Source organism: Pecten maximus, chromosome 6 (assembly GCF_902652985.1).
Source record: "Pecten maximus chromosome 6, xPecMax1.1, whole genome shotgun sequence".
Taxonomy (NCBI): Eukaryota; Metazoa; Mollusca; class Bivalvia; order Pectinida; family Pectinidae; genus Pecten; species Pecten maximus.
In genome coordinates, this window is record NC_047020.1 from 25,013,005 (window position 1) to 25,029,888 (window position 16,884).

At 36.5% G+C, this 16,884-nt stretch overlaps 2 protein-coding genes across 3 annotated transcripts in view; one reads left to right on the forward strand and one right to left on the reverse strand.

Moving 5' to 3' along the window:
* LOC117329334 (zonadhesin-like) overlaps positions 1–3,345 on the forward strand; it is a 45,424-nt gene extending 42,079 nt beyond the window's left edge. For both annotated transcript variants that reach the window (XM_033887248.1, XM_033887247.1), the window contains 5 exons: positions 79–407; positions 605–903; positions 1,159–1,355; positions 1,861–2,057; positions 3,249–3,345. In XM_033887248.1, coding sequence (XP_033743139.1) covers positions 79–407; positions 605–903; positions 1,159–1,355; positions 1,861–2,057; positions 3,249–3,255 — 1,029 coding nt within the window. In that variant the 3' untranslated portion in view covers positions 3,256–3,345. The remainder of the gene's footprint in view (positions 1–78; positions 408–604; positions 904–1,158; positions 1,356–1,860; positions 2,058–3,248) is intronic.
* LOC117329345 (1,5-anhydro-D-fructose reductase-like) lies at positions 2,416–10,183 on the reverse strand. Its single transcript, XM_033887263.1, has 11 exons — positions 9,956–10,183; positions 8,799–8,953; positions 7,949–8,116; positions 7,011–7,127; positions 6,726–6,800; positions 5,941–6,057; positions 5,609–5,727; positions 4,955–5,036; positions 4,425–4,508; positions 3,868–3,950; positions 2,416–3,686 (listed from the first exon to the last, which is right to left on the reverse strand). Exons 2-11 carry the CDS (start codon positions 8,862–8,864, stop codon positions 3,644–3,646), a joined length of 954 nt encoding a protein of 317 aa, XP_033743154.1. The 5' UTR covers positions 8,865–8,953; positions 9,956–10,183; the 3' UTR covers positions 2,416–3,643.
* Between the last annotated feature and the right edge of the window lie 6,701 nt (positions 10,184–16,884).

Consider the following 16,884-nt stretch of genomic DNA (forward strand, 5'->3'; position numbering starts at 1 on the left):
TGGACATTTAATTTTATTTCCGATGCGCTGTATAAGCTTCTTTCAAAAATCTCAAAGCTACTGAAATAATCGTATCAGGTGGATGGCTATCTGCGTTATACTCCTAACTTCTTGGCTGATGGCAATGTGAGGGTATATATGTCTGGCCAGTGGCTGGTAGTATGGACGGAATGTGGTCTCGTGGTGTGGTGGGACGGACGCGGAGCTGTCATTGTGCGGGTCCCGTCCAAATACCATGGTCAGCTCACGGGTGTTTGTGGAAACTGTAACGGAGTCGCGCATGACGACTTCACCACTGCCGACGGTAGAAATGTAGCTGCGTACCTACCAGGAAAGAGAGATTCGCTGATAACCAATAGCTACGTTGTTAAGGACACAACTCGACCTGGAGAAATTGCTGTTCGAAGGTGAATATTGAGTTTCTTTATGCAAACTTTCAAAGATTATAAATGTTTTTACTCCAAGTCAAAGTTTAGTTTACAGTACTGTCTGTTTGGACTGGTGTATCCGTTATGGAGTGGTTTTAGAATAAGTAAGCTATTTTCAAACAGTCAATCTTAATCTTGAAAGACATCTCCCTGACACTGTAATTCCTATGTTGTAGGAATTGCACTACTTCGGTTCCTGACAATTTGTGTAGTGAGGAAAGAAAACTAGCGGCTTCTAAGCCGGGCATGTGTGGATGGCTGGACATATCCAGAGCAGAAAGTCCATTCTATAAGTGTATGGTTCTATATCCATACTTAGCACGACATGTATATCAAGCATGTGTCCGGGACGTCTGCAACTACTTCGATTTTCAAATCAAGATAGATCTGATCATAAGAGCGTACATGGCGGAGTTCGCCCAGGAGTGCAGTCAGAGGGGGTTTATAATCAATTACAGAACATCAACGTTTTGCCGTAAGTAAAAAAAAAACTTTCGTTATATTTTGGTTCTTCAAGACTGCTATAGGCAATTGTTGTTCCAATATTTAGCTATTTCATATTCATAAAAGATTATTTTAGCATTATCAATAACTACAGATTATTTCGAGTTGAAGTTTATTTCAAATATTGAAGTGAAACTAAATTCCATTTTAACTACAGTAGTATTTTGTAAGAACTCGTGCACACTTCTACTGGCATTTTTTTTACATGTATTTCGTGTTCGCTTAGCTCTTGAGTGTAAGGAAAACATGGAATACTCTGACGCAGTCAGTGGGTGTCCTCACACCTGTACACACCCTAACCAGACATGTGACCTCCCCACATCTGACGGATGCGAGTGTAGGCCTGGTTATATTCTCGACGGGGACAAATGCGTTAAACCTGAGATGTGTGGCTGCGTTTGTCCATTGGAAACATATGTTCCAGTGAGTATACTAGCTGTACTAGTTATAAGGTCGTCGGTCAAACAAGCTTTCTAGTGAAATTGTGGAATCACAGCACACACCTTATCTACAAATTTGTCATGGGAAATTCATGTAATATCGCTTTAAGAATAGGCATTTATAGGACTGTGAATGCCATTGAATCTACGTCATCTTGACTTTTCACTCTTAGATCATGTCAGTTGAAGTCAAACATTTAAATGATACAAGTATGTTCCGATAATGACTCTTTAGATCATGTAAGTCGAATGTTCCGATAATGGCTCTTTAGATCATGTAAGTGGAAGCCAAACATTTAAATGATACAAGTGTGTTCCGAAAATGACTCTAGTACTGCCGATACATCAACCGGAATACCGCACATCTTAGATATGCTCTAATTTCTATCACTTTATCTAACTTAGAATGAAATAAAATGCAAATGACTAAATTGTGTATTTTTCAAAAAGTAGCCAGGAAGTTTTCTAAAACGCCGTTTATTCAACAGATTGGTGGTACGTATGTGACAGACGATTGCAGTGAGAAGATGACTTGTAAATATATCAATGGACTGCCCCGTTTCAGGCGGACTGAAATTAACATCGAGTGTCACACACATGGCATGTGTGGACTAGTAGACGGGGTCCCAAGCTGCGTGTGCATGCCTGGTTACCAGGGCGACGGCAGATTGTCGTGTGTGCCAAGGTGAGATTATGGGTATTATGTGTTGACTGAAGAAATACATATTTTTTGGGAAACATAGTACATCAAAGGTTTAATAGAATTTTCCCCTGCCTTTGGAGTGTGACAAAGAAATCTCAACCCGAGGGGGGATTCATGCATAACCCCGAGGGTTGAGATTTCTTTGTCACACTCCCTAGGTAGGGAATGATTATTTTTTTCCCACCACTTTAAATGATTACAAATTAAATCGGTGGTCAAGGTATGTTTGTAAATAAATGCACATGGTCGGCGCATGAATATCCTCATTTGAAGAAGTACCCATCACAACACCCAAAAAATGTATCCAAATATCATTACACAAGAAAACAAAGGTCTAAAATTAATTCACAATGTTTATTCAAACAAACACTGAAATATGGTATCAGTGATACTATTCTGATGTTAACGACAGTGCATCTTGTCATTTATAAAACTCTGTGTCTCATATGCATATTTAACATTATTAACAACGCAGGAACTATTAGTGACATCACTCAAAAGGTACTTCCGTAAGTAGTTCCGTTTCAGAAGGTGAGCGCGTGCAATTTGTGATACCCAAGGGTTTGACAGAGAAATCTCTCAGGCCTAAAACTGGAGATAAACCGGTTAACTGTGGGAGAACTATTTGGCACGTCTTGTATTGATCAAAGAAATTTACAAAGTCTAATTTTAGGGTAAACAACGGTTTTTATAAAATCTTTGTTACCTGACTATCTATGGAAATGGAAAGTACTTCAAGCTTTTCCCCAGGAAAATTGCAAGGAAATCGTGACAAGTCGGTCAATAGTTTTGACTGTTGAATGGCTTGGAACGATCAAACTCGCCCAAACATTCAAATGATTATGATTTTCGACGTTAACCGTATGGCTTCTTCTGGAATGTTTCTCCTTGAGGTAGGGACCAACCCAAGGGAATATGGTTTTGACTGTTGATAACTGTGTATTATCTTTAATATACAATTTTATACTGTAGGAGGATCGAAATCTTTGTCCCAATCCAATTAATTGATTACTCATACCACATGAATGAATACAATTACTAAATAATGCATTGTCTATAATGATTTTTTTTGTTTGTATTTGCTATAATCTTGTGCGTTTAATGTATACTAATTAAATTAGAAGCTTGGAATATAGTATATAGAAGAATGAAATATTTTGATTTTTTTTTCAGTTCGTAATCCAAATGACAGAATATAACTATGGCACCTTGAAGGAATATTATACAGATATATAGCTACACCATTTTAATAATAAACTCTTTGTTCTTGTGAACTTTTTTGTTGTACTTCAGTGTTTCAAGCGTCTTTGATTAATCAATGAGAACATTCAAACGATTCATGGAAACGCATCGAACATGGATGTGTATTTTACAAATAGAGAAAACAAGCACACGAATTAAGTCCTAATAATTATACAGGAATTGTATGTCTCTTGTCCGTATTAGAACACGACATAGAGAATATAACAAATACATAAATACTAACGATGTACTAAGATGGCAATGAAATCTACTTAATAGAAATCTACACGAATAAACACATGTGTGCTCCATACATATTTCAAGTCTTAAAACGGAATTCGAAAAGGATAATCCGGGTGGTCTTCACGCCTGAAATCAGACAATCAAGAAATTAAAACAAATCGTACATTGTAACTTGCACATCACAAATGCTAAAATCTACTCATTATAACTTGTACATGTCATCCGCTGTATTGGAATTACAGTGAGACACTTGGAACACACTTAATTAACATTATAAGTGTAAAATATTCACAAGAAAAAAACGTACTTTGGACGTGAGAATTGTCGTATTCCATCTTCCATACTAGATATGATATCCAAGTCTTCATCGCTTATTGTGAAATCATATACCTGTTAAAATAAATAACATCTATATATAGATTCACAAACATATCTGTAATCGACAACTCCCTATTTGTACAATATAAGCGATAATTGTTGATGAATGAAGGTTTTGAATAAGAAATATCTTTAAAAAAGATAAACGGCATAGTTTTAATGCTGGCGGCTATAATGTAAAACTGCTGGTGAAATAAATTAACGAACTAATGTGTTTCAGCACAGATAAGAGAATTATATCAGTTTGAATCATTTTTGGTTATTACAAGACTGCATTTGAATCAGGAAAATAATTTTATTAATGTGTCATTTGAAAAGATGTATCATCTAATTCAGCGTGACCAGTAACGCCACCTGGCGCGTCATATCCGGGGCCAAAAGAATATTATACGGCTATTATTTCCTGAAGTACCCGAAGTACCGTGTGAATTACCAAAGACAGGAAATTCATTTTACCACAAGAAATGTAAGGATAATCCTGGTTACCTGTAAATTAGACGCAAGTCGTTCCGGATTTGTCGACATAGGTATCACGACTATATTCCTGTCTACCAGGCTTTTCAGTAAAATCTGTAGTAAGATGATTATTTGAGTAATCTCATGTAACAATTAACCGCCTGTTAGATTGTTTTTATTGTCAATATAAATACAAACTTGGTGACAAATAAATATTGATTTTAATACATTATAGGCTTTTACTTATGTTAAGCTCAGTCTTTCGTTAATAAATATGTTCTTTATTTTCTCCCATTTCTCTGTATGTTCCGAGACAATTACCCACATAGCGCTAAAATTACGTCATAGTTATACAATTGTCGTTAATCAGAATCATCGCTGCATTGATTAAAATGCCGTGACGTGACAATCACGTCATGCGATCTACTAAACAGATGCAACCAATAATTGACATTGAAATAAATGGAGACTGCGGTGCCAAATGTAAATATTTTGAAAATGTCATTTGTAAAAATGGTCGTGACATGTGTGACAATTCATAGAGTTTAATTAATGCTTACTTGGCCCGAATTCTTTCCGTATTTTTCTGCTAGTTTGTCTATAACAGGTTCCTTCAGTAACGGTACTTTGCCCTCCGTATTTCTACGACATAAACAAACCATATACGTGTACAAAATTCTGTATGTACCATTGTCATGGTGTGTAAACACCAATTAATTAGTAGCACACCCCTCCCCCCCCCCCCCCCCCCCCCCCAATATTTTCGAGAAAAACTTGGCTTGTTGGTAGTTAGACATCGCCAGTACCTACGTGATTTGTTTTCGCATAGCCCCGATCGAACCGCACGGAGGCACCTGTACAAAAACTCTCGTATTAGTGAATTTTCCATGAATTAAATCCAGTAATCTGACTTATTCCGTGGAAAAGGGCTAGAGAAAATCTGACCAATCCCAAACTTTGTTTTGTCTTGTTAGAGAAGACTCCATGGGAGCCGGCGATGCTAGTAAATCAGCATATTCAACAATATAAGTAAATATAAGCTTTACGGCTTCACTCCAACCAAAAACTTTAGTTGAGGAACATTACAGATTTTTAGAAATATGTCAAATAATTGATGACGCAAATCAACTCTTATTCCCGCTATAAGTTATATGGTGTGAAACAAGATAAAATTAGCCATGTAATGTGCACATATCTCTTTGTGCGAATATTACTTTTGCAGAAGGTTAGGATGACCCGGTGACCCCATTGGAGCGTACGCCGTAAGCATGATGTCTCGTTCTTCACAAAACCGTTGCAGCTGGTGTTGTGGAAAACGGATGTTAATCTCGACCTTAAAAAGCCCAGACGTAGAAGTAGCATTGTTATACATGTATAATAATACAAAAGAATTTGGATGTTTTACATGATTAATTTCTTTAGAACAGATATGAATCGAACTCAAATAAACACAAAATGAAAACCTCATTACTATATCATTTTGCTTAATCCATTCAAGGTTCAAATTACTGGCTCATTCAAAGTAATATATAATTTGACATAATACCTGATTCATAACAGGTTTAATCCTTGCCCCGTCGGATATATACTCGATTTGTTGGGAGTTGAAATTAGACAGTCCTATGGATTTAGCCTTTCCAGAAATCACCAGTTCTTCCATTGCCTGAAAATAATAATGAAATAATTCATATTACACTTTCATTTTTTGAAAAATCTCTAAAGTGATATGCGACACATTTAATTTGTGTAGTTATTACATTAACTAAATTATATCGGCTCCAGCTGTCCATAACCGTTCCACAACCGAATGCCAGTACAACAGAAAATCGCACTCTGGTTGTCGTAATCTATTAATTTCAGAGTCGTCTCCAAAACCTGATACGAAAACATCCACAATCTTTGAGTGAATTGCTACACATCATTCGAAATAGATCTAAACCAGGTTCTTACAAAAGACAAAATTGAGTTCAAATCTACTGCACTATACAATACATTCGCCAATCATGACTTGTACTACAGGATATGACCGTTTCGTCTATTGAGGATCGCATTAATTACCTTTATTTCACTTTGTTGTCGTGAAGCTCCTATAACACGACATAAGTGTACTAAATCACATCAATTATTTAAACACATTAGTTGAACTTCATGATATGATGAATGCACCCCTAAGCATATGCTTGGGACGCATCAATTCTGCCATACAAAATGCTAATTTCTTCCCTTTTAGACACATTTTTGCTATATTAGTCATTTTCAGGACGCATTGGTTGTGCTTCAACACTTGTTCTTTGCTTCCAAAAACTTATATTCAAGTAGATAGTAGCATACCCGCCATGTAGCCTTCAGGTCCCGTTCCAAATAACCTGTTTCAACTCCACCCTTTGTAGTAAAATAACCTGGGTTCTGAAAAAAAAAAAAAAAAAACAAAAACGCTGGATAATGATATCACTTAGTTTTAAAGTATCCCAACACATTATTTTAAGCTTTGTTAATATTTATTTGAAAAAGGAGAATGTTTTAAATTCATCTATCAGATAATACAAAAGAGACTTTCTGTAAAACAAAGGGGTGTGCTAAAATAGTAATAGTACTGTGTGTAGTGGGATGGAATACCTTTAGAGAAAAAGGCGAGTGGATGAGAAAGAGATCAACATAGTCGAGCTGGAGACGGCGAAGACTTTCAGAACAGGCGGGGTACACATCCTCCTCTGCATGGTAGTGAGAACTGAGCTAGGAAAAATAGTATTGTAATGGTCATCCTAACATCAGGAGGTGTTCATGCGGCGATACATTAGGGTAAGCTTGCTTTATATCTGTTGAGGACAAAGTTGTTTAATACTCATTGGCAATTTGTACCAGTTGCAATAAAATGAACTTCTTTTAACGGCTAGAGCGTACATTGCCTTCCTTAGTGATTTAATGCCAACAACGGGAACTCTGGACTGACAAATGTTTACCAATCGCCAATTAAAATTTTGGTTTTTGTTTTGTGTCTCCTCCTGAGCTAAGGTAATATAAGAACGGTTCGTCATAATTCAATATATGTCTGGCTCTAAATATACAAATCAAAATCAATTTTGCAAACATTAGCTTTACTTCTGTTATTTTACCTTGTGAGTGAATACATATATATATATATATATAGCTTAGAAACACAAATGACGAAGGAAGACAACTTTTTGACTCGTGCCCTGACCGGGCCTCGAACTCACGATCTACGGCACCCAATCGCCTAGCCAGAAATATCCGCAGCCTATACCGCTGCGCCACATCGGCGTTCTTAAAAAGAACGTTTCAATGGCGCAGTGATGGTCGGCCCGATACCCTGACATGATCATTGTGGAAGTCGTCTATAAGATGATATAGAATATCTGGATCACAATGTATTTACATACATGGATACGAATTGTACAAAGCATGTTGAAAGCGCTAGTGTGAATTTCTGGTTTGTGTTTTTTATTATTATTACTATATATATATATATACTTCATCAAAACAATACATTTAAATTCTGTAGAACAATAGACTTACCTTATCTACCAAGAACTTACCTTTGATGTAACAAAAACGTTGTCTCTTGTCACCGTCCCATCTTCAAACTTCCGTTTAAGAGCCCTTCCTATTTCTACCTCGTTGTAGTACGCAAATGCTGTGTCAATATGGCGATAACCTCTATCAACAGCCAGGCATACTGTGTCTTCTATAATGTCTTTCGGAATCTAGCAAACAAAATGTCCGCATACAAACTGACGAAATTTTATGTGATGTACATAAATGCAGTTTGCTTTGTAAATAATTATATATTAGGACCTCAACTCAAACACGTGGAATAAAAGAAATACAAAACAAATCGAAATCATGACACCTAGTTTTACAATTCTGATATCCATCAGACAACCGTAGCATTCTAATTAACCACGTCCTCGCTCCCATCGGGAGTCCAATTGAGACTAGAAATGATCAATTATGGTATTGCTGAAAATATGGTACAGGCAGGTATATCAATATCAATTAGATCATTCAATTAATGACGTCATAGATCATTTTGAAAGGTGTCCCAAAATGTACCGCGGTTAACCTATTTCCGGTAAGAACATGGACAGTTGTCATTATGAGGGCAATGTCTAGGATACAGACACTTGGATGGTATCAAATTCTAATAAGAGATAGAAGAAGGGGCGAAACGGATAAAGGGGAAAAGAAAGCGAAAAAAGCACCGACTTGTAATTTGTATAAAAATTGTCCCTGCACGTTGACCTTTTGTCCGAATAAACAATACAGTTACCAAATTTGACCTTTGTGGCCAATGTTTGATGGCTTACATAACATGCCTGTTTTGTACTTTATAATTTACATAACATCGTGATTATATCATAAGAAAGCTAGCGTGTATGTACATACCCTTGAGGTTCCTAGTCCGATCTGGGGGATCTTCCTGCCGTTATTCAGTGTTAACTCTTTCGCCATATCACCAGTATTGAATTCACTAAGATTACTTGTCCGGATACCGATAGAAGGCACTCTAAGAATTCAATCTCACCTAGATATGAACACTCCTGAATATAAATAAAGAGTTTGATTAAAAATTAAATCAATCTGCATCATAGGGTTATTACTTCGTTGGAGGACTTGTCAGGTACCACAAGTAAGTATCAGTATTGACATTCAATTTATGGCATCATAACAACAAATAATTCTGTTTTTAAAAGCAGTTTGACCTGGCATTGTATTGGTTAATGTCCTATGCGTGTGTGTGCCGATTTTATAGTACTACCTCACTGAAGTATACTGTCGAAAACACCCACCAAGCACCACAGTCAAGCTTGATCAAGAATACAATAAATAATATATATACCGTCACCTACATCTTACTCTAATCTTTAATGTAGCCAAATATGTCAGCTCCGGCACTTATGTGTTTTAATATTAATGATGATTGTTCCATTACATAGCTATGAATTGGAATTTGAATGTAAAGGGTAAAATTTGCATCTGGCAAAGTTCACATTTTTAACATTCACATATGTGTGACAACGAACTGCTCTAACTGGATATCTTCTTATAGTGTTACTTAACGCCCACAGTCCGGAATCAAATAATAAATAAAACTGATATAAATGGAGACAGCACTGATTTAAATGCACACATAATACTTCTAACATAGTCTTATTCAATTCTTAATGTGACTAATGAACGGAAAGAACAATGCATTGTTCATTGGAACGCTTAGTTGGCATTCAAAAACTAACGCTGCATTGTCTGTTCAAGATTTCTACAAAACTGCTCTCAGACAATTCATTTTAAATGACGACATCTGACCGCACGTAATGTTTTGATATAGGTTTGTACATATCATATCACAGGTATATAAATAGGTGTTGTGATGTGATAGTAAACAAATGATGTGGACATCAGGTTTTAAATGTGTGATTGGTCAAGCCCACGTGAATGAAATGAATCGGTCAAGTCTATCGTGAATGCCAATAGAGGTTCACAGTACCTTCAAACTCCAAGAAACATGTACGCTTCTATAGATACTTGTATGTTTAATAACACACCTGTTTACACGTCCGTCGGTATATATGATTGCACACCTGTTCAAATAACTGTGTATACCTGTAGAATGTAACAAATATAAATATAATGAACCTGTATACATTTATGTTATTACACACAGGTATTATAGATTGACACTGAGGTATACCTACCTGTATATATAATTACACATTTACATACCTGTATATCTACCAGTATAGACGCATTAGGATATATATGTATAACTGTTTATATAATTACATTCCCGTTGTACATATAATGATATACTGATATATGTCGCACGGTACAGATAGACTTATCTCTCAACCCGTTATCAGTGAACCTCTATACCTGAGGTTTTACGTTAACGTTCTACCTAGTGTATACGCATATGTAAAGTATGTTTGCGCTTCTGGATAATCAAATAAAACCAAATGAAGACGAGTCCAAACTTCAGTAGAATATATCGACTACCATACTTACCTAAACATACCAACGTGTTTTCCTGTGGTAAAGATGCTTTATTACATGTATACAGACCTCAAATACTAGTAAGGCGACCTAGATTCTTGGGGGTTTCATTAATAACATATACAGTGACTAACGCATTAAGTGTACACAATACACTCTTCCTCAAATTACCATAACTGTAACTGTCCCCTATACACCCGTCCTCATATAACTAAAGCTGTTATTGTCCAGCATACACGTACTCCCTTTCTCATGTTTTCATGGTTATTTGTGTCCCTTATACATCTGTCCTCGTATCACTTAAACTGTTGCTGTCCCTATACACCCGTCCCCATATAAGTAAAACTGTTGCTGTCCCTATACACCCGTCCCCATATAACTAAAACTATTGTTGTCCCTATACACCCGTCCTCATATAAGTAAAAATGTTGTTGTCCCTACACATCCGTACTCATATAACTAAAACTGTTGTTGTCCCTATACACCCGTCCCCATATAACTAAAACTGTTGTTGTCCCTATACACCCGTCCCCATATAACTAAAACTGTTGTTGTCCCTATACACCAATCCTCATATAACTAAAACTGTTGTTGTCCCTATACACCCGTCCCCATATAACTAAAACTGTTGTTGTCCCTATACACCCGTCCTCATATAACTAAAACTGTTGTTGTCCCTATACACCCGTCCCCATATAACTAAAACTGTTGTTGTCCCTATACACCCGTCCCCATATAACTAAAACTGTTGTTGTCCCTATACACCAATCCTCATATAACTAAAACTGTTGTTGTCCCTATACACCCGTCCTCATATAACTAAAGCTGTTGTTGTCCCTATACACCCGTCCCCATATAACTAAAGCTGTTGTTGTCCCTATACACCAATCCTCATATAACTAAAACTGTTGTTGTCCCTATACACCCGTCCTCATATAACTAAAACTGTTGTTGTCCCTATACACCCGTCCCCATATAACTAAAGCTGTTGTTGTCCCTATACACCCGTCCCCATATAACTAAAACTGTTGTTGTCCCTATACACCAATCCTCATATAACTAAAACTGTTGTTGTCCCTATACACCCGTCCTCATATAACTAAAACTGTTGTTGTCCCTATACACCCGTCCCCATATAACTAAAACTGTTGTTGTCCCTATACACCCGTCCCCATATAACTAAAACTGTTGTTGTCCCTATACACCAATCCTCATATAACTAAAACTGTTGTTGTCCCTATACACCCGTCCTCATATAACTAAAACTGTTGTTGTCCCTATACACCCGTCCCCATATAACTAAAGCTGTTGTTGTCCCTATACACCCGTCCCCATATAACTAAAACTGTTGTTGTCCCTATACACCCGTCCTCATATAACTAAAACTGTTGTTGTCCCTATACGACGGTCCCCATATAACTAAAACTGTTGTTGTCCCTAAACACCCGTCCCCATATAACTAAAACTGTTGTTGTCCCTATACACCAATCCTCATATAACTAAAACTGTTGTTGTCCCTATACACCCGTCCTCATATAACTAAAACTGTTGTTGTCCCTATACACCCGTACTCATATAACTAAAACTGTTGTTGTCCCTACACACCCGTCCCCATATAACTAAAACTGTTGTTGTCCCTATACAACCGTACTCATATAACTAAAACTGTTGTTGTCCATATACACCCGTCCCCATATAACTAAAACTGTTGTTGTCCCTATACACCCGTCCTCATATAACTAAAACTGTTGTTGTCCCTATACACCCGTCCCCATATAACTAAAACTGTTGTTGTACCTATACACCCGTCCTCATATAACTAAAACTGTTGTTGTCCATATACACCCGTCCTCATATAACTAAAACTGTTGTTGTCCCTATACACCCGTCCCCATATAACTAAAACTGTTGTTGTCCATATACATCCGTCCCCATATAACTAAAACTGTTGTTGTCCCTATACACCCGTCCCCATATAACTAAAACTGTTGTTGTCCCTATACACCAATCCTCATATAACTAAAACTGTTGTTGTCCCTATACACCAATCCTCATATAACTAAAACTGTTGTTGTCCCTATACACCCGTACTCATATAACTAAAACTGTTGTTGTCCATATACATCCGTCCCCATATAACTAAAACTGTTGTTGTCCCTATACACCCGTCCCCATATAACTAAAACTGTTGTTGTCCATATACATCCGTCCCCATATAACTAAAACTGTTGTTGTCCCTATACACCCGTCCCCATATAACTAAAACTGTTGTTGTCCCTATACACCCGTCCTCATATAACTAAAACTGTTGTTGTCCCTATACATCCGTCCCCATATAACTAAAACTGTTGTTGTCCCTATACACCCGTCCTCATATAACTAAAACTGTTGTTGTCCCTATACATCCGTCCCCATATAACTAAAACTGTTGTTGTCCCTATACACCCGTCCCCATATAACTAAAACTGTTGTTGTCCATATACACCCGTCCCCATATAACTAAAACTGTTGTGGTCCCTATATACCCGTCCTCATATAACTAAAACTGTTGTTGTCCCTACACACCCGTCCCCATATAACTAAAACTGTTGTTGTCCCTATACACCAATCCTCATATAACTAAAACTGTTGTTGTCCCTATACACCCGGCCTCATATAACTAAAACTGTTGTTGTCCCTATACACCCGTACTCATATAACTAAAACTGTTGTTGTCCCTACACACCCGTCCCCATATAACTAAAACTGTTGTTGTCCCTATACACCCGTACTCATATAACTAAAACTGTTGTTGTCCATATACACCCGTCCCCATATAACTAAAACTGTTGTGGTCCCTATACACCCGTCCTCATATAACTAAAACTGTTGTTGTCCCTACACACCCGTCCCCATATAACTAAAACTGTTGCTGTCCCTATACACCCGTCCTCATATAACTAAAACTGTTGTTGTCCCTATACACCCGTCCCCATATAACTAAAGCTGTTGTTGTCCCTATACACCCGTCCTCATATAACTAAAACTGTTGTTGTCCCTATACATCCGTCCTCATATAACTAAAACTGTTGTTGTCCCTATACACCCGTCCCCATATAACTAAAACTGTTGTTGTCCCTATACACCCGTCCTCATATAACTAAAACTGTTGTTGTCCCTATACATCCGTCCTTATATAACTAAAGATGTAATTGTCCACAATACACCCTCCTCATATTACCATAGACAATTGTGTCCCCTACACATCCGTCCATACTCATATCATCATAGCTCTACGTGTCCCATACACCCATCTTCATATCACGATGGATGTTGGTGTCCCTATTGTCCCTTTTACCCGTCCTCGTATAACTAAAGATGTAAGTGTGTAATCAATACCCCCTCCTCATATTACCATGGTTATTTGTGTCCCTTACACATACGTCCTCATATAACTGAAGCTGTTGACGTTCCTATACACTCGTCCTTATATAACCAAACTTATTTGTGTCTACCATACATTCTTCCTCATATTACAAAGGTTGTTAGTGTCCCCTACACATTTGTCCTCATATAACAACAAAAATATACTGTTTTGTAGTGCAACAATTTTAGAATTAAAAGTGTGTTGTTTTCAAGCTAGAACGTATGTTTGTGTAGTGAATGCATATGAGCTCTTTGTAGATATGTTAATTTCGAAACCTGCCAAAATAATGAGAAGTGTGGCTAAACGCTTAAAATGAATAGAACATCTTCACACAAATGTCCCTGTAAAGAGTTGAAGGAGGTGAATGTGTATCACCATTGTTTTAACTGAATGATCAGTTGTTGTCTATAGTTTATACAGCACACACGCTGTTGAGTAGTACATTAAGATATGGATTTAGTTATTTACGTACATGTATGGTTTAACAAAAAATCACATTTAAAAGTCTTGTTTGCTTAGAAGCTGTTTTGATAATAATCATTACCTTGGACATATTGAAAAAAGAGCAGAAAAAGGAATGATAGAGGAAGAGAGAGAGAAAGAGGGATCCTTGTAGGTGAAGTATAAAGTTTACGGACAGACAGATGACAATATGAATATTCACCATGTATATTGACCTGTCCATGGACTTAGGTAAATCTTTCGCTATCAACAATCTAGTTTTGAACATTTTTGTAAATAGCCTCGTGTGATTGTTATCAAAGAATTACCAACGTACATAAGGCTTTCTTATGTAATATTTTTATACTATGATAATTGTCTAAGCATTGTTTTGTATTTCTTTGTACATTATATAATGGGCAATGGAAAAGAGACTATTCTCCGTCCTCTATTCTATGTCCACACCGACCGGATGGATTGTCAGTTATATACTGGGAAACAACACCAATACAGTTTTTTGAGTGAGTTCCAGTACAAATGTACAAATGTACTAATGCAGTACCATCAGCAATAACCGAGCAACTGATAGTAAAGTATCTGAAATGTCATATATAAATATGATAAATAACAGTGGTCCTAAAACTGGACCCTGGTACCATTCGTCCCGCTGTCTCGGTTGCCGACGATGGGCGTCATTCGCATTCAGCATTTCTGAGTATGTTTGTACAATTATATACAAATGAAAATGTTTGAATTGTTATGAAGATCATACCTATTAACTTATGAGTGAGTTGTAGCACGCCTACCAGGTGTTAACATTCTACCTGGTCTAGCAACCAGAAGCGTAAGCATTTGTATCAATAACGGCGTAACTATATAAGATACTGTGCCTTACATGAAATAACTTCCCCCTATCAGTTAGTCTTGTCCAATATGAGAATTTTTTTACTTTACATTGAACCAGTGCAGTCCGGTGCTACCACACAATTTTTAATAAATAATCTTCACCAGAGAAAAAGATGATTTTTTCACCCTAATTGAATATCAAAATATTTGTTTATTAATTAAAATGCCATTTGAAAAGTTATTAAAAGATACGTGATGATAGAGCGGCTCCAGGAAATATGATATAAAACATTTCGTTTGATGTCTCCGTTAATTAAGGAATGTATACAACACGAGGAATGAAACTAAAACGATTTATGTGTATACATATTAATTCATTGAAACATTCAAGTGTTTCTTATAATGTAAAAATATACAATCAAATTATTTCTTCCGAAGAATCAACTCTTATGGAAAGGTAACATTACATTAGGAATTCAAATAGAGCTTTCCCGGTCATTCCAGAAGTGTTTCTAAAGGGGAAAATTTATCATTTCTTCCGTTTCCTTATTTAGTATTTAGTATATACAGGATCTGGCACTCGTGATTATGTCATTTGGACTTTATTGAGCAAGTTTACTTACTCTGAAGAGACACATATTAATTGTGACGTCATAGATAATAATTAACAATAATATTATTACACGTGTGTTTATGGCATTATCTCATGATATTACAAGCCATTTATGTGATAAAACAAAGAGTTATATACAAATATATATATTCACTATAGGGCTCCCTTCCACAAAAAGAACACGGCCCTATCACTGGAACTCGACCCAAACACATTTGTATGCTGTGTACTTATTATACAACACTGTTAATAGAGTGTGAATATGTACAACCTGAATGTAAACAAAAACTACAAAATTGATCTTGTGTTACAACGTATGTATAGCGCTGATCTTCTCAGAACTACTTTGCATGAAAACAAAATTTGACTGTTAACATCATAATACCTGTGTACATAGGTTAACCATATGTTCAGTATAAGTTACACAAATACAATGGAACATTACACACGTAATACAATACTAATTGTGTGTTTGTATCATAAAAGGTAGAGTCTTCGAATACTGACCGTAGTATCCTGCAGATTGAAAGTTGCGATGTTCAGCCTGCACTGCGATTATAATGAACATTTAAAAATCATCAGCAGATATTCCGAAACGCCAGATAGCCCCGGCTTATAGGATGAAATGTTAATGTAACATCAAAGGTAAGTACTAATCTTTACCTGGTTTGGACGCATAAAATAACGTGTGTATTATGTATGGCCGTGATGGCGAAGAATATTTAATGATTACAGACGTTTATCTTATACTTTACAAATCATTTTGTGTTTTTTTTTAAAGTTATGATTCGTTTAACAATTTCGCTATTGTATATCTGTCAATTTATTTTGAACATAGCCCGCAACAAGTCACTTATTTAAACAGAAACACCAACATATAGCCCACAACGGTAAATAGCCAGGAGAGAATATACAACAAGAACAGTCGGAGATTGCTCACCAGCAATCTAACGGGACTTAAGGCATACAGATACAATCGCGAAACCCATATTTGCTTGGTCAATTTCTTTAATTATTAACTTTCAAAGCATGAATACACACGATGTTCCAAAACCTGTCCCGACTTTTCGACATTATGAAAAAATAAAACATTCAATATGAAATATGATATTTTTACCAACAACAATGTGCACACTGTTTTTGTTATCCAATTAAAAAAAACTCTAGAAAATTGC